This window comes from Bolinopsis microptera, chromosome 3 (genome assembly GCF_026151205.1).
Source record: "Bolinopsis microptera isolate Bmic1 chromosome 3, MBARI_Bmic_1.0, whole genome shotgun sequence".
NCBI classification, from domain to species: domain Eukaryota; kingdom Metazoa; phylum Ctenophora; class Tentaculata; order Lobata; family Bolinopsidae; genus Bolinopsis; species Bolinopsis microptera.
Genome location: NC_087074.1, coordinates 17,299,837 through 17,324,356, shown reverse-complemented (window position 1 = coordinate 17,324,356; position 24,520 = coordinate 17,299,837). Strand labels below are relative to the sequence as shown.

General features: G+C 38.5%; 4 protein-coding genes across 4 annotated transcripts in view; 3 read left to right on the top strand and 1 right to left on the bottom strand.

The window, feature by feature from the left end:
- Positions 1–24,520, bottom strand: part of LOC134812705 (POU domain, class 2, transcription factor 2-like) — a 1,142,226-nt gene that overhangs the window by 44,653 nt on the left and 1,073,053 nt on the right. The gene's annotated exons all lie outside the window — the stretch shown is intronic.
- LOC134813632 (sodium/bile acid cotransporter 7-B-like) lies at positions 18,838–21,737 on the top strand. Its single transcript, XM_063821511.1, has 2 exons — positions 18,838–19,077; positions 19,241–21,737. Exons 1-2 carry the CDS (start codon positions 18,859–18,861, stop codon positions 20,039–20,041), a joined length of 1,020 nt encoding a protein of 339 aa, XP_063677581.1. The 5' UTR covers positions 18,838–18,858; the 3' UTR covers positions 20,042–21,737.
- On the top strand, positions 20,642–21,466 carry LOC134813254 (uncharacterized). Its single transcript, XM_063820942.1, has one exon. It carries the CDS (start codon positions 20,642–20,644, stop codon positions 21,464–21,466), a length of 825 nt encoding a protein of 274 aa, XP_063677012.1.
- Positions 21,909–23,170, top strand: LOC134812557 (synaptosomal-associated protein 25-B-like). The gene has a single exon (XM_063820040.1). It carries the CDS (start codon positions 21,910–21,912, stop codon positions 22,558–22,560), a length of 651 nt encoding a protein of 216 aa, XP_063676110.1. The 5' UTR covers position 21,909; the 3' UTR covers positions 22,561–23,170.

The following is a 24,520-nucleotide window of genomic DNA, read 5'->3' as shown; positions in this document are numbered from 1 at the left end:
TGGTTGTTTGATCATCATAATTATGGTGGGCGCCTACCACCCTCTACCGCTCCGCCGAAGTTCCCCTGACTGGTGTTAAAACGTGCTCTAGACTGGCTACTCCTTCTGCCAGCTACAGATTCCTTAATATTCGCAGCAAATTTACGGATACCACTTTTACCAAGGTGGACAATATCTGAGGTAAGAGGGCCATTTGCAGCAATATCCCATCTGCCATACTCATCAGAGAGCTGGCGACCAAAAATAGAGTTATCAATAATAAAAATGTTTCTTTGCTGATAAGACACATCGAGGATGCCCCGATTAAAGCTTTCAACTTTTCTATTTAGAGAGTTTAGTCTAGTTGGAAGTAACATTGACAAGTGGATTTTGGATTTGGGGTAGGTTTCAGTAATGTCTCTGCACTTGGATTCGAGGACATGGAGGAGGTAGGCTTCTGATCGTGGATGAGACCGGGAGTTAATACTGTTGATTCCAGTATGGATGACAATATTACGGTAAGGGCCAATCTCAATTGCATCAGGGAGAGCCTCCATGTGACCTACCAAAACACGCTTCCCAGGGACCCAACGACCAAAGGTACCTGTACTGAGTCACCAAATGTCATCCTGGAGGTGTTTGAATCACCCAGAATGATGGTCGAATTGATGAAGTGAGGAGAAATGTGTCTAAAGGTCAGGCTCACTCTCTCTGTGGAGACATTCTCGTCTGGGAGGATCCCGTGTTTCCAAAAGTCCTGCGCATATCTCGTTGTGACTAACAAGCTGTTGTCCTGAAGGGGGAGATCTTCTGATTGGCTGTCATCATTATTGCAGAAGGACATGGTACGGGCAGCTCCTAGTGAGATCGTAAGGATGTGAGATTCGGGATCAATCACAGGCTCATCATCTCTGTGCATTGGAATGTGGTTAGCACCAGAGCTATACTTACTAATGAGACACGAGTTAATCTTGATATTCCTATCATTCACTGGAGAAGGTATTTTAGGAACAATTGTGTCAATAAGCTTCTTCAGCACGTGCGGCATTTCTCTTGCTGGGTGCTCAGTGCCAGTGTACCTATACGAGAAGTCACCAAAGTACATTACTTCACGAGAGTTCTCACCAACACTAGTAAATTCGCTACAGTTACCACTGATGAACGCTTGGACTTCCTCCTTAAGTTCTGGTGTAAGGGCTAGAGGGTCATACATTTCATAGGGCTTGCACGGTGTCACATGTTTCTTTGTGTGTGGAGAGACAGTATTAGGTAGGGGAGGGGATGTGGGACCAGGACCATGGTTAGGCTGTGGCATCCTGTTTGGTGGAGGCCGAGGGCTGCTGCTGCTTCTGTTGCCAAGCGACGACTTCATGGATGTGACTTGTTCAGTCAGGTGTAATAGGCTGTTTTGGATGCTAGTGACAGCTTCAGCTGTCAACAGGGTCGTGCTCTCTGGGTGTGGCTGGTCAACTCTCTGGAAGGCAGACTCACGGAGGCCTTTTATCTCTTGCTGTAGCATGTTCAGTTTCTCTGTGACATCATCATTAACCAACCCCTGGTTTGAAGAGCGTTCGCTAAGACATAATGCAGTGACAACCTCCTTAGTTGAACGGATGTCAGCGTAGAGGGATGAAGGTACCTTACTAAGTGCGGGACAGACATAACAGCTTGGGCACTCCCACAGTTCCATTTTCTTAATATCTGATGGTGAAAGGCCGAGTAGATTACTGCACCTATTATGCCATTGCTGTTGACACTTGTTGCAGGTGATGTAGGTTGAGTTTTTGTCACTCTTCTTGCATGGACACTTCTTTTTGTTTTGGGTAGGAGTTCTCTTGTTTTGAGAAGGTGTGCTCTTGGCACTTGCACTAGGAGTACCCTGGTTTGATGGGGTTTTGGGGACAAGGCACTCTGCATCAAAGAATTTGTCTCCAGTAACATCAATGGGGCTTTCTGGTATGACAGTAGGAGATTCGGTGTTACTCTTCAGTTGCTCCTTGAAGAGGGAAACTCTTGATTGAGGTGAGTCATAGAGGCTGTTATTCGGATCGTTGGGTGGAGCCTTGTGAGGACGAGCATTCCGTAGAGATCTATCGTGTACCATGATTATGAGAAAAGGCGGGGGCAGCCGGTGGACCGTTCGGGGTGGTGTCCCGTCAGACAGGCCTCAGGACCTGGGAGAGAGAAGAGTAGTATAGAGTATAATAATGAGCAACGTGAAGGATGTGAAATATCATAGCTATATAGAAATAATCATAATAAGAATCTATAGACTGACACACTGACAGACCAACATAGACAGGATTGATTTATTTTATGTATGTATTTTACAATACATTAAGAAATCATGTCCTTTTTCAAACTTTCCAATCCAATTTTAAAACTGAAAACTGTCAAGCAGTTCTTTACCTCTGAAGGGAGTTTGTTCCAATAAGGAACAACCTTCTGGAAGAAAAGAACACTGAAGATTCTTGACCTTTGTCATACTCTTACTATATCTATTGGATGACACCAGATTAAGACCTGATCTGCTTTGTCTGAACAAGTCTGAACCATATTCAGTCAAACCATTAATTACCTTAAAAGCTTCAATAAGGTCCCCACGTATTTGCCGCTCTGCCAGCATTGTCAAATTAAGGATTTCCAGTCTACCGCTGTAAGGAAGAGTACTCACCTCATCAATCAGACGGGTAAATCGCCTCTGGACGCTCTCCAGCTCCAAAACAGTCCCCCAACTTCCATAAGCCGCAACTGGATTCCACAATTGGACACAATACTCTAGAAGAGGTCTTATCAAAGCCTTATAGATGGCTATCATTACACATTTTTCTCTAATTATCAAATTCCTTACAATCCAGCAAATCATACGATTTGCCTTGGAAATACATGCTTTTATCTGTTCATTCCAAAGCAGGGAACTATGGGTAATAACCCCCAAATCTTTTTCCTGATCAGAAACTTCAAGTTCTTCACTATTTAATAAATAATACTTAACAACCAGTTTAATCAAGTGAATAAGTGTAAATTTTTGGGAGTCATTATTAATTCTAATTTAACGTGGAATGATCATATTACCAATGTAATAACGCAAGTTTCAAAATCTTGCGGATCACTCTACTCCATAAGTTCTATAGTACCAGCCAAAGTGTTAAGACAAGTATATATTTCACTTGTTCAACCATATTTAATGTATTGTATACCACTGTGGGGTGCTGTTTTTCACCATCCTTTGCTGCAAAAACTGTTTGTGTTGCAGAAAAAATGTATTCGTATTGTGAGTAGAAAAACAATAAAGATTGATCACAAGTTTCAACATACGAAACCAATGTTCTTTCGTTTGAAATTATTAACCTTGTTTAACTTATTTACATACTTTACTGGATGTATTGCAATGAGGCTACTTAAAGAACAAATTCCTGTTGATGTTTATCGCCGGTTTAGCAAGTCAAGTAGATCATGCAGACTTCTATATCCTAAATTCTCAATGTCTAAGACCAAGAATAGTAATTTTGTTTTTAATGCATCCAAAATTTTAAATTATCTCCTTGATCATGATGTACCGTATCATATTTTGTCAATTTCACTATTTAAAAACAGATTTAAGAACCATTTGCTTCATATACAAAACCTAGGGCTAAATGGGGATCATGGATGGCTACCATGTAATCACGACATCTTCTCGAATGTATCAATTTCATAAAATAAGTTAATTTCAACTAGGGAAATATAAATTGAAGTTAATGTTTTGGGGACGTTTGTGTGTTTTTTGTGTGTATTTTATTGTGAGTATTTAAAACAAGATGGGGACTATAATTGTAACGGTTTAAGTGTATACGTCTTTATTAATGTTGCCTCCGATTTCACTACACTGACAACATTCACTTTTTATTTTTTGTGTTATTTTTTACTTGAGATCTCATATCATAAAATTTTACCATCGCGATACGGGTATTAATTTACCTCCCAGCGGTGAGACACCGCTTCCCTCCATCGCCATGTTTGAAGCTCTCCCATCATCTGTTCTACTTCAGAGGGAAGTGATTTATTTTATATTTTAAAATTGTTATTATTCCAGTATAACAAATAAATTTTCTAATCGTGTAAAAATCGTGTAAAAATCGTGTAATAATTTAAGTTAGGGTTGCTATTAAGATTAATATGAACAACTTTACATTTGGCAGGATTAAACTTTAAGAGCCAAATACTCTCCCAGACCTGCAGTTCTACAATATCTTCAGCAACACTGCTGTGGTTAGCTGCATTATCAATCAACTTGAGGTCATCTGCAAATAATTTAATCTTATTCTTGACTATATAAATAAATAAATAAATTCTAACATTTATTACACGCTTCGACATTAAAATATACCCAACAAAGATGTACATTTAAGTCATTCAAGCGAGACTTAGTGTTGAAATACCAAGATTATGGACTTTTATCAGTTGGATGGACTTTTATCAGTTCAGATTTTATGAACAAATATTTGCATGAAGTTCCCAAAATTATGCACTTTCATATCAGTTCAGACTTTATGGACAAATATTAGAAATATTATCAAAAGCTAGGTGGAATTAAAACGTCTTTAGAGCATTTTTAAAACATTCTACAGATGATAATGATCTCACTGAGTAGGGTAGTTCATTCCAAATTTTTGGTCCACAAAACATAAATGCAGCATCCGTTCGTCTGAAATGAGGAGCAGGAGGAACTTTCAACAAATAAAAGTCATCATCTAGTCTGGAACTTTGTCTTCGTACTTCCCTTAGATTGATGTGTCCTTGTAAGTACTGAGGGGCTATGTTATTAAGACACTTGAAGAGCAGAAGTGATATTTTGAACTTGATTCTGAACCGAACAGGTAAAAAGTGGAGCTTTTTGAGGTAAGGCATGATAGGTTCACGTATATTTTTTCCGTAAAGACCAAAAATAAATCTAGCAGCATTGTTCTGTATCTTTTGTAGCTTATGGAGATTCTTTTCTGTTATACCATAATAGACTGAGTTGCAGTAGTCTATGAAACAGAGAATATTGGAGTGAACTAACTGAACTGAATATCAGGTAAATCATTAATATAAAGAATAAATAGCAAAGGCATGTTGTAAAAATGAAATTGTAATGCTTGATTCGCACATACAATGACAAATGGAATTGTCAAACAAAGAAAATTAGCAATTTATTGCAGGGGCCATGTGCTGATTGGGTACTTGATCGATTCGTTTCACTCGAAAACAGAATTGCTGACTCAATAGCATGCAGCTAAGTACTAGGCATTTAATCGATAAATGAGGTCCCACACGCTAATTAGATCCTGTGGTTGTTGACAAGGTAGATATGATGATTTTCGCTCAGCTCTTGAAGGAGTTAGAGCCTTGAAATTTAGGGAGTCAATTTGGCTTTCGATTTGGGACACAGTGCACTAGACACTTAAACGTTTAAAGATAAGGAGAGTATTGACAAAAGTAACTTAATGGCATCTTTTGGAGACACCTTGTTCCATGGTTTGCTGTGTAGGGTACCTTGAGATCTTTCTTCCTTTGTTCACAACCCCACAATTTAAGGCTAACATAAGGCTAACATAAGGCAGTACAAGGCTAACCTAGAGCAGTTTCATGAGACACACTTGCAAGTATAATAGATACATTTTCCCTTTCATGTGAAACAAAGCTTAAGATATGTGACTATCAATTCAATCATCGCCTTAGATTGGAAATGATAAGGTCGTGGAAGCATTGCAAGACAATTAAGAACACCACGAGTTGTAAACTGCCTATCAAAAAGACAGATCTAAAATAATAAATTGTTTCAAACAGTATACACATAATGTCACAATGACCCTATATAAAAATAACCCTTCAAAAATTCAATATTTTGAAAATCACCCTTGGCCTTGCGGCTCCAAGTTCAAATCTAAACTGTCTATATTGACAAAGTTCTTTCTCGCCCCTCTGTCTCCCCGGAGAGAAATTACCGTCGTTCTTAAGATTTCGAAACGAAGGCGCTTCCTAATGTATCCCACAGCATCTGAGTACCTCTGCCCTGTGTGGTATTCCATCTTACTAGCCAGCTTCTTTACTAGTCTTTCAGCTTCACCACCCATTCCACCAGACGTTGAGAAAACTAACGGCGTGAAGCTTCCTTTCTCTACTTCCAGGATCTAAAATTGAACTGTACATAATATTTCGTTGTAAAATATGTTTAATCTAAATTCCAGCATTGCGCTTTATTCACAGACTTCCAGATAAGGAAAAATATGTTCATTTAATTTGTACTGAAGGGTACCGGAGTAAGAGTAAAAATCTTTAAGCATGGAAGATCGGTATAAAAGTACTTTAAAATACGTCTTGGCTTCGAGTCACAAAATACTAGGAAGCAATTTCAAATTTAAATGAGCTATGAATTACTTGTAGTTCCTGAAAAACTATATTTTACCCATTACAAAGGTAGCATGTTAGGTTTTTGTAATTTGTGCACAAATTACTAAAGAAATGAACATGTACCCAACGAAATTTAAAATACAAATATTATATGCTAGAATGATTAAAAATGTTTCTAACAGTATACAGATAATTCCAACAATGGTAATTGTCTAGCTATAAGGATAGACACTCTCGAAAATGAACAGTTCGAATAACAATACATAATAAATTAAAAGTTATAAAAATGGTACATACTAGTATAGTGCAAGCTTACCTGAGGACCCCAGGCTATTATGTTCATTAATAAAGATTTGGCGGAATGACAGGCTGAGCGCGGCCCAGTAAAGTGCAAGCGTAATTTAAATTTAACTGCAAGTTTTTGCGACCTTAGCTATTTCAAAGTCGGCAATTTTATTTTAATTAAAATAATAAGGCGCGCACTATGTGCTATTTACCTGGGGACCTCAGGCTATCATGTTCATAAACATAGAATAGAGATTCGGCGGAATGACAGGCTGAGCGCGGCCCAGTAATATGCTATACTGCTATATCTGCACAGAAAGCACATCCACTTTAATTATGCATATACAATATTAGTAGAGGGTCTTACGGGCAAAAAGACGTGTTTTCTGCTACGAGTTTAGAGACCTAACCGCTAATTGGACACAATAGTATGATGTCTAAGGATCGATAATATGTTAAGAAGTATAAATTTGGCCTTATTAGTCACGTGCTATACCAATGCGCGTTTTAAACTTTGACAGTCTATTACTCTAAGGCAAATAGAGTAATTATATTCATATTTTGTCAGCAATAAGATCACATTATTTTCTATTTAGTGTGAAAATATGAGCTAGAACGGACATAATCTCGCTGAGTTATAGCTGTTTGAAATTTATGATGAACGGGCGGCTGCCAATTGATAACAACTAAATGTTTTTGCGCGTAGTGTGTTAAATTGTATGTTCTGATCAATCACGGGAGACAAAGTAAAACAAGTTGTAATTTGGGTTAGTAACTAAATTGGTAACAATTGGTTAAATGGGTTAGTAAATGAATTGTTAACAAATTGGTAATGGGTTAGCACACTAACGCTGCACTCACTATCATTGCACGTTACTCTACACAGACCTCAAACACAACTCTCACTCACTTAACCTCGTGAGTGGTGTGGTAATGTGATTACAAACAAATCTTCCCAAAACTGTAAATCCTTCTTAATAACAGTTCAAACTTCTTAGAAACTACTTCTTCTAACTTCTTAGAAACTAATTCTTCTATCACTTCCCCAGAAGTGATGTGAACGTGTTGTGATAATTCCCTTACTCACAAACACTAGATCTTCTCTTTAGGTTCTTCTGTGTGGTCTCCGTGACACACACACACACACTGGAACTTGACTTGTCTGGCTTTCACTCTTACAGCAGCAGACACTCACTAGAACTAAAAACAACCCTGTAAATATAAGAAAGTATGTTAGAAAGTAGTAACCCCAAAACTACAAACCTAGGACTAAAGGAACTACTACAAAGAAACTGAAACTACTACATAGAAACCAAAATAAGCTAAACATTACACTACCTGCCCTTCAGGGTTAGCTCTCGTTCCGTTCACCTGAATCCTCTATATTTACATCTTTGTTGTATTTACATGCTAAGGGAATGAGTGTGTGTGAAACAACAAAACATAACCACTCAGACATGTCTATGAATATAATAACTTAAAGGTAAAATATGATATGATCTTCAGTTTACTGCAGTCTGCGTTCTTCTTTGTGAGACAATCAGCAAGCATCTCTTTAGTAGGAATCCACTTGATAGCTTGAACTTCTCCTGATTTCACTGTCTGTCTGATACCAGCTATGTCTAGCCTCATTCTCATGTCTAGACACTGTTTTGTAGATGTAACCTGTTGGTAAAGCTGATTGGAATCCACATATCCAACAATAGGTATGACTGCCTTTGTAGGATCATCGTAGAGTATCTCTGATATCAGTTGTCTGACATAAATGGCTGCTGAACAACCATCTACACATCCCAAAGTTTCTGCTCCAAACACAGAGTGAACTACCCTCTTGATCTTGTTACTAGACCAGGCAACAAGTGAAGCTCGCCTTCCATCAGATATAAAGACTAGATAGCCTCTCCCACTGTCTATCTTGTTGGGCAGGTTACCCAAACTGGCATCTGAGTAGAATATTACTTGCAGTTCACCTTGATCAATATCCATTTCGGTATATTTGATCTCTTGGGGTCCATAGTTAACTTTCTTAACGACCTTGTTAAGAATACTGAGGTGTTTGACTTTAGCTGAACTTGTGTAGGTCGACAGTTCCATCGTGTCATAGCTGAGGTCAGGTCTGGTTTGACTACTTAGCCATAACTTACTTACTTTTACTTTACTTTGGGCGATCCTCAATCGAAATCCCATTCACTGTCTGCCTCCACACGTCTCGATCGCACATAACAGTTCGAAGGTCGTCTAACTGGAGCCCAGTGTCACGAGCTACTACGTCCAGGAAGGTGAGTGGTCTCCTTCCACGGCCGGATTGGGCAAGTCGCCAGGGGAGGATAGTGGAGATAACTTGGTCAGAAGCTCTCATGCAATGCCCAGCAAACCTGGAACGCCTCGACGCAACCACTGAGGCAATAGATGGAAGGTTGCCATAGATCTGCTTGAGGGTTGGATGTTTCTTCCACGAGATGTTCTTGGCCTTCATTAAAAGACGGGTGTAGCATCCGTTGAGGCGCTTCTCAAGCTGCTTGTTTATGGTCCATGTCTCTGATCCATAGAGCAATACTGGTTCGACACAGGCTCTAAAGAACTTGACTTTCAGTTGTTCGGAAATGCCAGAGGACCAGACTTTTTGCAGTTTAATACAGGCTGACCAGGCCATTCCTTTCCTTGTGTTGAAATCCTTTCTACTGTCCGCAATGAAAGAGCCGAGGTATTTAAAGTCATCAACCTGTTTAATCTGGCGGCCTGAGATGGAATGTAAGTCGACAGTGTCGGGGATGTTGATGGTCATGAACTCGGTCTTAGAAGCATTCATAGCAAGACCAACTTGTGCGGCTGCATTTTCAAGGTCTGTCAGCAGAAGTTGGACTTGCTCTATGGTGTCTGACATTAAGGCCAAATCATCAGCAAAGTCAAGGTCTGTGATTTTGACCGCAGGCACTCTTCGACTTTTCCTAGGCACGATGGTAAGACCGAATTCTTCACCCATGCAGCTTCTGAGGACATAGTCAAGGACGATGATGAAGAGAAAGGGTGCTAGAGTGTCCCCTTGGAGAACTCCAATAAGTGTCCTAAAAAAGTCAGTAAGGCCGTCGATGGTCTGGACACGAGAGAATGATGAGTCATAAAGAAGCCTGATAGCATCTACAAGTGGAGCAGGGATACCGTAGAGGGAGAGGATGTGGAAAAGGGCATCCCGGTTAATGCTGTCGAACGCTTTCGAAAAATCGACAAACACAATTGCGGCTGAGCGATTTCCGATCTTGCATTCCTCGAGTATACGACGTAGAGCAAGGACCTGTGGGAGTGTGGATCTTCCTCTACGGAAACCATTTTGGTTTGGCCGCAAGAGGGGATCAATGAATGGGTAGATCCGGTTGAGGATGAGCTTGTTAAAAACTTTTGCTGCAACCGGTGCCAGTGAAATGCCACGGTAGTTTCCTGGATTAGTAAGATCACCCTTTTTGGGGATAGGAATGATTGAGGCCGTTTTCCAGGCTTGAGGGATCACACCATCCATGAGTGCTTTGTTACAGAATCCGAGGAGGTTTTCACGTAGCTGGGGAAGCTTCCAGACTGAGGGAGGGATGCTATCCAGACCGGGTGACTTGGAGGATTTGGCGGACTTCAGAACCGTGTCGAGTTCTGACATGCTGAAGGATGAGTAGCCATAACAACCATTAACAACTTCCCCAATGTTTCTTGATATTTGGTCTTCTCTGAATCATTCAAGAAACGCTCACTGTCTTTAGGCGATTTTGAGTTGACAGTTACAGGTTCAATTGACTTGCAGTATTCTCGCTGATTCACAGATATGTAACCATCTTCTTGAGTTATTGACCATCCAAGGTATGTGAAATCTTTTCCGTTCATTCTTGATATCTTGAAGTATGACAGTACTTTTCTCATAATCTCTCTCTGGAACTTGGTGTTCCCAGCATACAGTAGATCATCAACGTGGGTTACTATGATACCACACAAACTATTCCTCTCATCATAGTACCTGAATACTGACTGATCTAGAACTGAGATAACACATCCAGCCTCTATGAGTCTATCTCTTAAAGTTAGATACCATCTTCTAGCACTATTTCTTTAGCTTCCAAACAATGCCTTTTCTCCTTATGTCAGTTGGTGGTTTGACAAAAATCTCCCTGTCGAGTTCATCTGCTTGGAGAAAAGCACTTGTTACATCTAAACTCTTTACTTCCCATTTTCGGCATGCAGCAACTGTGAACATGAGCCTCTTACTAATTTTATTCACAGTCGGAGCATCGGACTGTCCGTTAAGTTCTTCTTGGAATCCTCTGGCAACTAGTCTTGTCTTGTACTTTCCATCTCCTTTTGAAGTTATGACCCACCTAGACGTTACACTGGTTTGTCCATGGTCTTTAACTTCAACAAACACGTCGAATTCTTGAAATCTCTTGATCTCCTCCTCTTTCGCCTTGATGAGAGCTGGGTCGTCCTTTTCAACATCCGTTACAAGGTGGTAGGTACCTTGTACCTCAACCTCAACTTTATCAAGCAGTATGGGTTCTGGGTCTTCTATATCTTCTGTCAAGATGTTAAACTCGTTCTTCATCTTCCCAGTAGCCTTACCAGCTCTGCCGATGATGATACCATTTTTCCATTCTTCTTCATTACTATTCTTGTACCGTATCACATCATCTTTCTTCAGTTTCAACTTTCCGTTAGAAGTTGGCACAGGCTTCCATCCGCTGGATTGCGAAGGTGTACTTCCTGTATTAGGCTTAGCAGCGTTCTGGCTCATTCTGGGAACTCCAACTCCCGTCTGATTCTGCTTTTCAGAGGGTTTTTGTCCTCCAACTCCCACCTGACTCTGTTCTTCCGAGGGTCTTTGAATCTCGTCTTCTTCCAGCTCTTGAACCAAGTCACTGGGTTCAAGGATGTCATAGTTGCTATCAGAATCTGGATCTGCATCACTATCCAGTGTTGATAGCATTCGTTTGACAGCTGCTGTGTCAGGCTCCTCCAACTGATCAGATTTTCCTTCTTCTGCATCCCCATTAATCTGACTGTCAGCCTCGTGCTTCTCTATTATCTTGCAAGGATGGACACGATATAGCAGTCCCCCATGCTTGATAACAATTATGTTGTCAATCTGTCCAACTACCACAGCAGGTCCTTGCCATGACTTGCTTTTCTCACGTTTGAAATAAACATTATCTCCATTCTTATACTGTTTATTCCTCCCTGCATACACACGTTCAGTAAGAGCTTTCTTGATGGTGCTGGTGTTCTCAAGTTGTACAAACTTCTTTCTTGCTGTATCCCTGGCGTTTATCATATTAGCTACCAATTTGCTTGTAGTTTCAGTCTTAAGAACTGATAGCTTCAGTCTTTCATCAAGTAAGCTGCTGTTGCTAGGATTGTAGCCGAACACTAGCTGACTTGGGGAGAATCCTTGCACGTTAGTCAGTGTGTTTTCGGCATTTACAGACCAGGAAATCGCAGTTTCCAAGCTACATCCTGTGTCTCCCATAGTTGAGTCTATCATCTTTCCCAGGATGCCATTATGGCGCTCAACCATACCGTTACAGAAAGGTGATTCTGCAGGACTAGTGGAGATAACGATGTCAAGTAGTTGGCACATCTCGTTAAACTCTTGATTGACAAACTCTCCTCCGTTGTCAGTTAAGAACTGACCAGGTCTTCCAAATACTGAGATCCAGACTCTGAATATTTTCTCCAGTATTTCAGTAGCTGTTTTGCTCTTTACACTGATCGCCATTGCATATCGGGTTACACAATCGATCATGTGCAAAATAGTATCCCCAGACTCAAGCATCTTTAGATCCATCGCAACTCTTTCGTTGAAAGCTTTCCCTGCAGGTAGAGCAACTTTTCTATGCGGTATCTTCTTACTCTTGTGTCTCAGGCATTGATCACAAGATTTTTCTATCAGATCAAGCTCTTTGCACACTTCGCTCTTCTTTTCCAAGCTTGACTCTAACACAACTTCTTTGATCTTGTTAGCAGATCCGTGGGCAAAATACTTGTGTAGATGTTCTGCCGTCTTTTTACTATTCTCCAAATCTACAATGTATGATGCTTGATCAGTTGAAGCTGGCTTAGTCTTTGGGCTTGGTTCTGGTTCATCACACTTGATCACTTTTCTGGCTTCGAATGGGATAATCATGTGACCAGAATCTGTTATAACAAGCTTCTTTGTCCGTCCAAATACCTTGATTTCGCTCCTCTGGAAATCTATCTGACAGCCCATCTTTGACATAGTTGTTCTGGACAAGAGTAAGGGTACGTCACTCTCCACAACGTATGTCCATAGCATGATATCATTCCCACAGATGGTTATGGGTATGTTCTTCCTCGTCGTACATATGATGGGGTCACTGTCACCAAATCTGAACACTTGATGACACGGCTCTTCTTGCACCAGTTTCTTCTCCCTAGTCGTCAGTGAATACTCAAACTTCGTCATCCACTGTTCCCCACAAACTGTAGCACTAGCGCCTGAATCCAACAAGGCACCGTTATAGGTCTTATGGCACAAGAAAGTCTCACTGTTTTGGACGTTAGCAAAGGACTGGAAGTATTGCGTAGACTTCTCAGCTAGTCTCTTGGGACAGTCTGCAATCTTATGTCCTTCACCCCCACAGTAGAAACAAACAAAGTTCTGATCCTTCCTGTTGTTCTGCTGGTTGTTCTGGACACTGTACTTTCCTCTTCCCCTGAAGCTGGAACCCCCTCTGCTGCCGTATCTGCCTCCTCTGTTGCTGTAGTTCCCTTGGTAGTTACCTCTGCCTCTGTAATCACCGCTGTGGTTACCTCTGTAGTTACCTCTTGAGCTAAAACTGTTTCCTGCCTTATAACCATGGTATGATCCTCTGTTTCCATACGATTTTGAGTCTTTGTTGTAGAAGGTCTCGTTCTCTGCCTCATCTGAACTAGTGAGCGATGTAGATGCTTGATTTCTTGAGGAACAGTCCCCTGACTGATCAGTCTCGCTTGAAGAGTGTCGATTGTACATCACTTCTTGTTTAATCGACATAGCTGATGTTCCCAGTCCCGAAGAACCCATCAGCGTACCTGATAGTCCTGTTCCAAACGTTCTCTTCAAAGCTCCTTCCACCAAACTGAGCTCGAGCTTAGTCACTGTAGCTCTAATTAAGGTCATACTGTTCTGTTCAAGACCACTGTTCTTGAGTAGGAAATAGCCAAGGACACCATCATCAAACCTGTCTGTCTTGTCGCTCATCTGTTCTGCTATTTTCTTCTTGTAGTGAAACTACCTGCAGTAGTCTTCCATAGATAGATCAGCTGGTCTTTTATACTCCAAAAAAGCATCCAAAGCGTTAAACACTTGCTGGGTATTGTCTGGTAGGAACAGTTTGTCCATTTCTGCTATCAGTTTCTTTACTCCATCTTCTCCTTTCAAATCGTCGATTTTGAGTTGGATAGCAGCCTGCTCTGGTCTACCGCTCATACACGTTATAAGGGTAGCTGCTCTCTTGTTCTTAGTTGTGCTTGTTGAGACTTCCCATACAGTAACCCTTCTCTTCCAATCCCCATAACACGTTGTATCTGTTAACCTAGGGACTTTGTCTTCCCCCATGATTGATCTAATCGTTCCTTCCTGCTACCACTGTTAAATTGTATGTTCTGATCAATCACGGGAGACAAAGTAAAACAAGTTGTAATTTGGGTTAGTAACTAAATTGGTAACAATTGGTTAAATGGGTTAGTAAATGAATTGTTAACAAATTGGTAATGGGTTAGCACACTAACGCTGCACTCACTATCACTGCACGTTACTCTACACAGACCTCAAACACAACTCTCACTCACTTAACCTCGTCGAAAATTTGGCAAAAACGCTTGCGGAGTGACAATATTCAAACTTCGATAAAGTATATGAAGTGGGTACTTCTCGGAAAGGAAAAATTTAGGCAAACACGATGTGACTATTTTTGGGTTGATTTAATGCAACTGCAAAAAATTATTCAAACTTCAAGCAAAAAAAGTCAAATTTTTACCACTTTTTTGGATTTTTACCCCCAAAAAAATAGAGGGATTTTTCAAATTTTTATATCATCTTGTGCGGCTGTGTTTTAGCTATCTCCATGCAAGTTTTGCCGACATGCCAACAAAATTAACTTGTTCAAAATATCAAAAAACATGGTTTTTTGGCCTATTTTTGCCCAAAAATCGGTTTTTTGCAATTTTACCCCCAAAAAGTCAGTCCAATCATCTTAAAACCACTTTTAATCGATTCTACGGTCAAAAATACGTCTAGTAAGGTGTATCTGGGGTCCCTAGCGTATCGAGCAGACAATGCCCGTAAGAGCCTCTACTACAATGCACTATTTACCCCAGGTCAATATCATTAAAAATATGTCGTATATTATTATATCTGGGTGAAATATGTCATGGTTTTTATCACCCGATGGGGCATTTTTGGGCCCCACAATGATCCAAATTGGCAGAGCCCGATCCAGGGGGACAAAGCCTGTTACAGGCGAGTCCTAGAAAAATTTATTAAAAAATTCTTAACTTTTTTGATATAATTTTTCAAACACAAGGATATTTTTTATATGATATCCCCCGTCAGATATTTAGATCCATGTCAAATATGCGCTCATCTTATCAAATATGCGGGGACGTTTTTCATGTCAAGTTTTGCCTGTAAAATACAGGTAAAAATATGCGTCACCTTTCTCAGATATTTGTAAATCATGACATGATGTCAAGATTTCGGATGTCATGATTTCGGATGTCATGAAAATATCAAAATATTCGCAAAATTTTTTCAAGAAATTTTTTCGAAAAAATTTTTTAAAAAGGAATTCTGTAATCAACTATTTCTGAAATTAAATTAATTTGTAACTTAATTTAACAATAATTTTGTTATGTCGTGGTTTTCCTTCGAAATATGTCGTATATTAATATGCGAAATATGTCATCTATATATAATATGCGAAATTAATCACTCCACAACTTATTTGATGTACGATCTGATGGACGAAATATATATGAGTAAATCTAAGTCTTATAAACCAGGAATCATCTTTCTTGATCTTAAGAAGGCCTTTGACACAGTGAATCATGAAATATTGCTTCAAAAATTGGCATATTATGGAATTGGTGGCATTGCTTTAACCTGGTTTAAGAACTTCTTATCTTGTAGATATCAATGCACAAGGATCAATGGCAAAATAAGCTCATTTTTAGAAGTTCTGAGTGGTGTACCACAAGGAAGCATCATTGGGCCTATATTATTTAGTATCTTCATAAATGACATCATTTATGCCTGTAACCTATCTAAGCCCTTTCTATTTGCAGATGATGGTGCACTATTCTTTGATCAAACCTGCAGAAGCACATTTATAAACATGAAAATAGAACTTATGACAATCTTTAAATGGCTCAGTGTAAATAAATTATCACTCAATGAAACGAAGACTGAATTCCTATTGTTTGATTCTGTTGATCAACATGATGAATTAACCATTGAATGTAATGAGGTAACTTTCACAATCAAGGAGTGCAAAGAGACAAAATATCTTGGCCTCATTCTAGATAGTAAATTAAACTTCAAAAGCCATGTAGATTATATTATTAAGAAGGTCATGAAGAGAATTGGTGCCATGTATAGAAGTAAAGCACTGCTACCCATTAAATATAGGAAAATGTTTGCCAATGCACTCATGTTGCCACAATTCGATTATTTAGACACGATCTATTGTAGAGCTGGCAAGACAAAACTTGCTGAACTTGACACTCTGTACAAAAAGGTAGCCAAAATAGCTCTCAACGTTCCACAAACAGAGAGCAGCCTTAATGTTTATAGAGACATGAAATGGTTACCACTCCATCTTAGACGACAACTCCATCTGTCAAATTATATGTTTAGAATCATCCATGACAATTGTCCTACAAACTTTATGAACAAATTTAGTTACATATCAGGAGGTAGTAGGAGCGGCGAAAGCTGCAACCTATATGTTAATAGATCAACATCACATAAAAACTTTCAATACTTGGGGGCAAAATGTTGGAATAATGTTCCAACAGATCTACGAAATCTGCCCGATGTTAAAAGCTTAAGTGATTCGTATAAGAAACAGCTACTCTCATCTATAACAACAGACCCTAATTATACCGTCGACAATTCATATGACAAATTTTACACTGCAATCATAGTCGACGATAACTAAGTATCTTCTAATTCTTTTAAATCTGAGGCATATATAATTGATGTATCGAAAGGATTTTCCCTTTTTTTTACCTTTTTTTGATTGATTTTGCACATGACTGACATGTTTTAACTGGAGGAAGGGTTCGCACAGTGGTAGTTTTATAAACCACTTTTAATTTATTGACCTATTATACCTAGTGGTAGTTTTATAGACCACATTTAATTTATTTACTTATTATACTTAGTATTTATTTTTGGTGACTGTATCACCCAGTTTTAACATTTGATAATTGTACAGTTTATTAACGACACATTGACTGAATGTTATTTTATATTCTAATTTATATTCTAGATATTTTATTTATTTTTCAACAGACGACAACTTCCTGTTTTTTCTTCTATATTAGTTACTCATATCTCTTTTACAGACTTTTTTACAAGGACATTGACAGATGATACTCACATTAGGCATTCATTATTGCATCTAAATTATTTCACTTGCATTAGGTTTAGAAATTTATTCTCTGGTTAACAGATTTCAAATGTTTAATTAATTTGTAGTATGACAGTAAGGTATATATATATAAGAAGTTATTTAATTTTGCTTGGGCTATTATATTGACTATTGAGGTTTAATGATGATATGGAATTTGAATTCTATATAAATTTACACTATGTGGTTGGGGCATTTTGCATAGTAAATATGGTTACTACTCCTATATATCATATTATTTGATTGGTATTCGATTTCTGATTATTTCTCTAGGAATATGATTATTATATCTCAATTTGGCTTTAGGTAGGGTGCCCCGCTAAAAGAACTGGATTCTTCCAGGAAGCATCCCGTGCACAGACCTTGGTCTACATATATATTAAATTATTAACCATTCATTCTGTATGTGCACGAAAATTTATTTCAAAAAAAAAAAAAAAAATGTAATGATATTGACCTGGGCTATTTACTATTGGGCCGTGCCGCGCATCAAATAATTTTTCTTTTCGGTAGATCGGCAAAATACACTGCATGACTGGGCCTCGCCGAGGTCTGACCATACAACTAAACCTCCAAGTTATACCTACTAGATGTGATAACGCAACATTTCAATTTTCACTGCCACAAATTCATACACACTACACAGTACACACTACACAGCACGTCAGTAGACCATCACACTGCAAATTATGCTAGCACTGGGTTTTAACTTTACAAACAGAGAAATAGATTCGAAAAATATGTTAAATGTTGGCCATTTTACCATTATAAAAATTTGTTGATTATCGCGATAATTCTCGAAAATTAACGATTTTTAGAAAATTATCGCTGATAATTATTGGTCGATAATATCGGTTGGCAAACCTATACCGAGATACCCGGTATTCTTTTCTTTTATCTTTTTTTAAATATTTATTTGAAAAAATTTTCAAATGAATATTTAAAAATATTTGTAATGTAGATCATGATTTTGAAATTTGTTGATAGAAGATTTTAATTTGCCTGATGTCTCTTGGGAGTTGAGAGACTGGTTGTGTATCAGCATCAACTATGGAGGCCTGATTAGTAATAATAAGTCCTTCTTGAATCTAGATTTATTAACATGTTTAATGAAGCAGGTATTTCACTACCGAAACAACTAGACAACGGATTGTGAAGGAAAGATTCCAAAAGAGTCTTCTCGATCGAATCCTTTGCCCACATGATGCACTCTTAGATTGAGTGAACAAAAAATGCATTGTGTTGTGGTTTTGCTCCGCTTTTCTACTCTTAATTTCTTGCAGAATCGTAATTCTTTTTATTTAGTCGTAGTTATAACTTGCTTTTACTGCCGTCCTGTTTCAATACTTACAGATTAAACAGTGTTGATTACATGCATCAGTGACATCACCTCTACAAGTACAGCTTTAATGATTATTCTTTCGCAAGTTGTCATTGCAAGTTCTTGTGATAGACATTGTCGGTTGTTGTGAACACATGTACGCTGATGCACTCTCAACTACTCTAGACTTAACTAATCTTTAACTAATCAGGAAGTTTCAAATCGTGAAAGATGGTGTCAAGACTGATTATGACCACCTTCATAGCGAAGAATTGGTTTCTTATTGGGTTGTTCATGGCAATATTTCTTGCTAAATTAGAGCCCAGTGTTGGTAAAAAAGGTGGTATTCTGATGCCTGAAATAACAATAAAGTACTTTGCTGTTTGTCTGATCTTTTTGAACAGTGGACTATCCCTTAAATCAGAAGAGTTTAAGAAGGCAATGTCTCAGGTTTGTCTGGTTTAACTGTATTTTCTGACTATAAAATGGAGGCAAAAAAATGGATAGCTTACTAAAAGTTCTGTATCATTATAAGCCTTATTATAAGACCCTTGAAAGCAGACCACCTATCATCTTTTAGCCACCTATGATAACTAACCATCTACATTTTCAGGTCCAACTGCACACCTTCATCCAGATGTTTACCATGATGTTTATTCCTGTTTTCATGCAGTTTGTGGCAATTGTTCTCACCAATCACGGCCTGCTCAGCCCCACCCTGATTAACGGATTTATTGTGGTCAGTTGTATGCCCCCACCTGTTTCTTCTGCTGCTATTCTCACTAAAGCTGTTGGAGGAAATGATGCTGCTGCCATATTCAACTCAGCTCTAGGTAGCTTCATTGGTATATTTGTCTCTCCAGTCCTCATACTGATGACACTAGGTCTCTCTGGAGATGTCCCTTTCTTCAAAATCTTTGCTCAGTTGTGCTGCACTGTTGTGTTGCCTATTATGATTGGACAATATATCCGCCCTAAAATTGTCCACTGGATGGAGGAGAAGAAACCTCCTTTTGGTACAATAGCGAGCTGCACTTTATTGCTCATTATCTACTCTGCATTTTGTGATACATTCTCTAACAAGGACATTGATCTGCCACGTTCTGAGCTGGTAACAGTTATGTTCTGTGTTCTTCTCATCCAGATGTTCCTTCTCTACACCGTATTCTCTGTCTCCCAATCCTCGTGGTGCAGCTTCAGTCGTGCTGATACAGTGTGTGCCATGTATTGTGCTACTCACAAAAGTCTCACTCTTGGTATTCCCATGCTGAAAATAATGTATAGTGGAGATCCGACTCTCAGCTTCATTACCATTCCTCTGTTGATGTATCACCCTTGTCAGATTCTGCTAGGTGGACTGCTTGCACCCAAATTAAGGACATGGATGTTAGAAGAAAAAGTTATTCCATTTTAGATTGAATTATTAGTTAGTTTTATGAAGAATTTGTGATGTTTAGTTTGTCTATTTGATGGATTTTCGAGTACAATAAGCTGGTCGTACTAATCACTTAAACTTGTTAGTATGTGGGGTAGATGAAGCATGTACATGAGTAACAGTATAGCATGGGTATTATAAGCATTGTACCGGTATGAAGATGTGTGGGATCGGGTTTAATCCTATTTAATCCTACTAGAGAACGCACGTAATGTTATTACTTTGGTTAAATTATTGCAAACTAGTATAAACAAATTGCAATCACAAAAACAGCTGTCAAGTCAATCGGCTTTTTTAATCATTCCTGAATGCTGCTGCCCTTTTTTATCGTTGTTGTTGCACATGGTTCAGGTTTTTGTGAATTTAAATTTTTAAAGAATACTTTAGGTAGGTATATTTTAAAGACTAAATTATTATTTTTGATAATCTTGCTTTTAACCTTGTACTATTTTGACTTTCAACATGAGCTAAATTGTTTGACATAATGATATAATTTGATAGTGTATTTTTTTATTTTTACAGCTGCCAGCCCCCGGGGTAGAAGAAAAACATCTCTTGGACACTGATTACGCTGATGACATGGCCATGTTAGATAACTCAAAAGAAGGGCTGCAGGAAACCACTGACCTTCTCTGCAAATACAGTGCCTATGCGGGTCTGAAGATTAATGCTGGCAAAACACAGAGCATGGTTGTCAGTAAAAGTGCATCGCAGAGGCCGTATTCTAAAGACGACACTATGGACATCAGTGTGGAAGGTCTCCCAATACAGCAGGTTAGCAGTTTCACTTACTTGGGTGCTATCATCAGTGGGAATGGAACAATTGACAAAGAACTGTCAGCTCGAATTCAAAAGGCCTCTGGGGCATTCTATCAGCTTAGCAGTATATGGTACAGTCGCAACATCAAGACACCAACTAAAATCAGGATATACAAAGCGGCTGTCCTCACTATACTGCTATATGGAAGTGAGGTATGGAATACCACTCAGACGCAGATGAAAAGATTCGAGGTGTTCCATCATAGATGTCTGAGAAGAATCCTGAAAATCAAATGGTTTTATCACGTATCTAATGCTGACGTACTTAAGCGGGCTAACATCGCCCCTGTTGATACTTTCGTACGAGCAGCTAGGCTCCGATGGTTTGGCCATGTGGTGAGGATGCCAGAAGAAAGAATTCCCAACTATCTTCTGCACTGGATCCCAAAACATGGTAAAAGATCAAGAGGCAGACCTCGGAAAAACTGGTTGTCATGCGTCCGGGAGGATGCAGCAATCTTCACAGGTGTCGATAACATCACGATAGAAGATGCAGAACAACAAGCTACAGATAGGGTTCACTGGAGAGGTCTAATACACCGGAGAAAGGAGTTACTATGTGGTGCAGGCCACTCCAACGACTAGGAGGAGACCTTTTCAAGTACAAGTACAAGTAAGTATTTTAATCTATTGTTCTGTTGCCGTACTTGGTTGAAATAGCGTTTTTGTAAATTCCAACTTAATCAACTTAACATACCACAAAGTATTCATAATCAATTTGCATTTCGTATTAGACATTAAATATTTACATAACGTACAACTAGGTAAATAGTATATCCATAGCTATGAATATGAATTATAAACATTGTACGATAATAGATAACTGCATTTGTTACAAATATAAACAATTTGCATGAAATATTCGAAATTGGTTTTATTGTATTTACAAGTTTCAAAAACATCTTAATTATGTTTCGCTGGTCTTCAAGTAGCGTTCAAGTATTTCATTGTTCAAAATAAATACGTATATAATGCAGAATGTGTACACATTATAAGCTGTCTAACAAAACTCCTGTTTCTCAGTTCTTATGTCTAACCCGTTTGACGAGCCAAGTTCAAGTTCCCGAAACTACTCCCGACCCAGAACATCGTACAACTACCGAGACCACCAAGCTGTCCAGGAACAATGTCAGGAGAAACAGAAGAATATCGAGGACAGCACCACTGAATCCCTCCGATTAGTCCAGGAAACATTGAACATGGGAGCTGCAACAGCTGCTGAACTAGAGGGTCAGGGGAAACAGATAGACAAGATCCATGACAACCTGGTGGATATAAACCAGTCAGTGAAGAAGAGCGAGCATCACGTGAGGGGGATTAAGAGCATATTCGGGGCCCTGTGGAACAGAGCAACAGGTCCTCCGAAAGAGCAAGTCAACATTCCTAAAGTAGAACCAGTAGCAGCTCCACCACGCCCAGCCGCAGGACCAGGGAGAGATGTGAGATCTGGCCCAGTGTTCACACAGGAGAAACACAGGCTGGACACAGACCGGACACACGACAATTTGCAGCAGATAGGTGTGGGTGTACAGAGCATGAGGGAAATGGCGCTAGCTATGGGAGGGGAACTGGATAGGCAGAACAAGAAACTAGTAGATGTGAATCAGGAGGCTGATAAGGCTAATCTTGGGGTCAACAAGCTTACCAAGGACATGAACAAGATTATAGCCAAATCTTAATGATATGTACCGTAGAGATTAATTTCTAGATTTCTGTGGTCGATAGATAAGTAATGATTTTGATCTGATATTTCATGTATTACATCATTTTTTCTGGGTCATAGATGTTGATTGTTGCTGCTGGCTGGTTTACAGCATACTATACATTTGTAAAAACTCTTTTCATACATGAGGTTGATTTTTGTATTAACCATTTAATTTTGATTTGTATTTTAGGTCATAACATCTACCTTCGTAGACCTTCGAGAAAAGTTCAGTTTATTTTGACATCAATTTCCATACTGCTTTTGAATTGGTATAAAATTTTGTTAATTTCAAAGTGTTGAAGCAAAACTGTTGAGAGCGAATATCAAGATACAATATTTTAACAAAACTTTAAAAGTTTAAACAGCTATGTGCAAATTAAACTATTAACTTTCCATGAGATCTTTTTTTGTATCGATATTATAAGTTAAGTCAAACCTTACTTGCACGCTACACTTCAATCTTTATAATATAATATAACGATGGTATTGATATTATGTTGTTCAATAATTATATATATATATAATACTGCAAAATTAAATACTATTTGAGATGAAATAATACATTTTGATTTTTATAAATCCAACTTTTCATTTCTTTGAGTTTTACTTCATTCTCTCTGATAAAATAAATAATCTTGCAAAGTTGATTATATTATATAAAAACTTTAGTATTTTATATACTAAAGTTTTTAAATCATGTTCTTCTGTATTCAAATTTAGAAAAAATTAAAACGAGCAGTTATGCTGAAAATGTGATATAATTTGTAGATAACAACTAATACTCCAGGTTATCATCATGGATGCAAATGTTGTTGTTGACGGCGAGGCCTCAGAAACAGAATCAGAATACTCTGACTCAGAAGAGGAATTTTCTGAAGCTATTGACAATTCTACTATTCCTGATTCAGCAACTAAGCCAGCTACCACGAATAACGAGGAAATACCTGCAGACTCCACCCCGGTTGTCATGACAACTTACAATGTCTCCCCAGTTGTAGGACCTGACACTGAAGTGAAATCAGTAGTCTCCACAAGCTCCTTCCCTCCTCCTTCTCCTTCTCTCACCCTCTTCGAGGAAAACTTACGAGAAAGGAACGCAGTATTTTCAAACCAGATAACCGGTTTAGTTAACGGTTATTTTGATAGAGTTGTGAACAGGATAAGATTTCTAAACACTGACTGTAAAGCTTTACAAGCTAACCTAGAGAGGGTCACATCTGACTGTCACAGTACTAAAAGTAATTTAACTAGAGGTTTGAATCAGTTGGAGGATGTTTTGTTATTTCGTTTGCTACCTGAACAGTGATGATTGAACTAGTGATAATTTATGAATGCTGGTAAATTTAATGGTGGTAATTTGACTCTGGGAAGTGTTTTTGGAGAATGGTAATAATGATGTCATTTACTTGCTATTGGTGCTTATTATGAGCACATCAGACTTTATACGATTAATTAAGTTAGATAGCTATAGCTGTGATCACAGACCAATCTTTTATAGCTTTGAATTCAAGATCGTTTAAGTGATGTCGATGGTATTAAAGAATACCGGCTTAAAATCTGCTCCTTCTACATCTGCGACTCTTTACACTAAATTCACAAAAAGAGCGATCAGCATTGTTATAAGTCTATGATATGTGGTCATTAACAGAACTCAGAAGTAATACATTAACTTGTTGTAAATCACTACGTAGCATGTGAACATTGTAGAACTGTTGCAAGTGTTTGCACTTGCATAACGTGTAATTAATTAATTAATGCAATGTAATTATTAGCGCAGTTAGAGGATTAGAAACTTCCAACCGGATCCTATTTTTATGGTCATCCCTGACAGAAGGTAGGGGACCTAGAATAGCTAACATATAACAAGGGGCATGGTAGAGTAATTATGAAATTACGTACTTCTTTTGTACCCTAGAAATAGTTTAAATTACCTG

Coding starts and splice junctions, on each gene's coding strand:
- LOC134812557 (XM_063820040.1), top strand. CDS start 21,910: ATGTCTAACCCGTTTGACGAGCCAAGTTCAAGTTCCCGAAACTACTCC.
- LOC134813254 (XM_063820942.1), top strand. CDS start 20,642: ATGGCCATGTTAGATAACTCAAAAGAAGGGCTGCAGGAAACCACTGAC.
- LOC134813632 (XM_063821511.1), top strand. CDS start 18,859: ATGGTGTCAAGACTGATTATGACCACCTTCATAGCGAAGAATTGGTTT. Junction 19,078..19,240: donor TTAAGAAGGCAATGTCTCAG/GTTTGTCTGGTT, acceptor CTACATTTTCAG/GTCCAACTGCACACCTTCAT.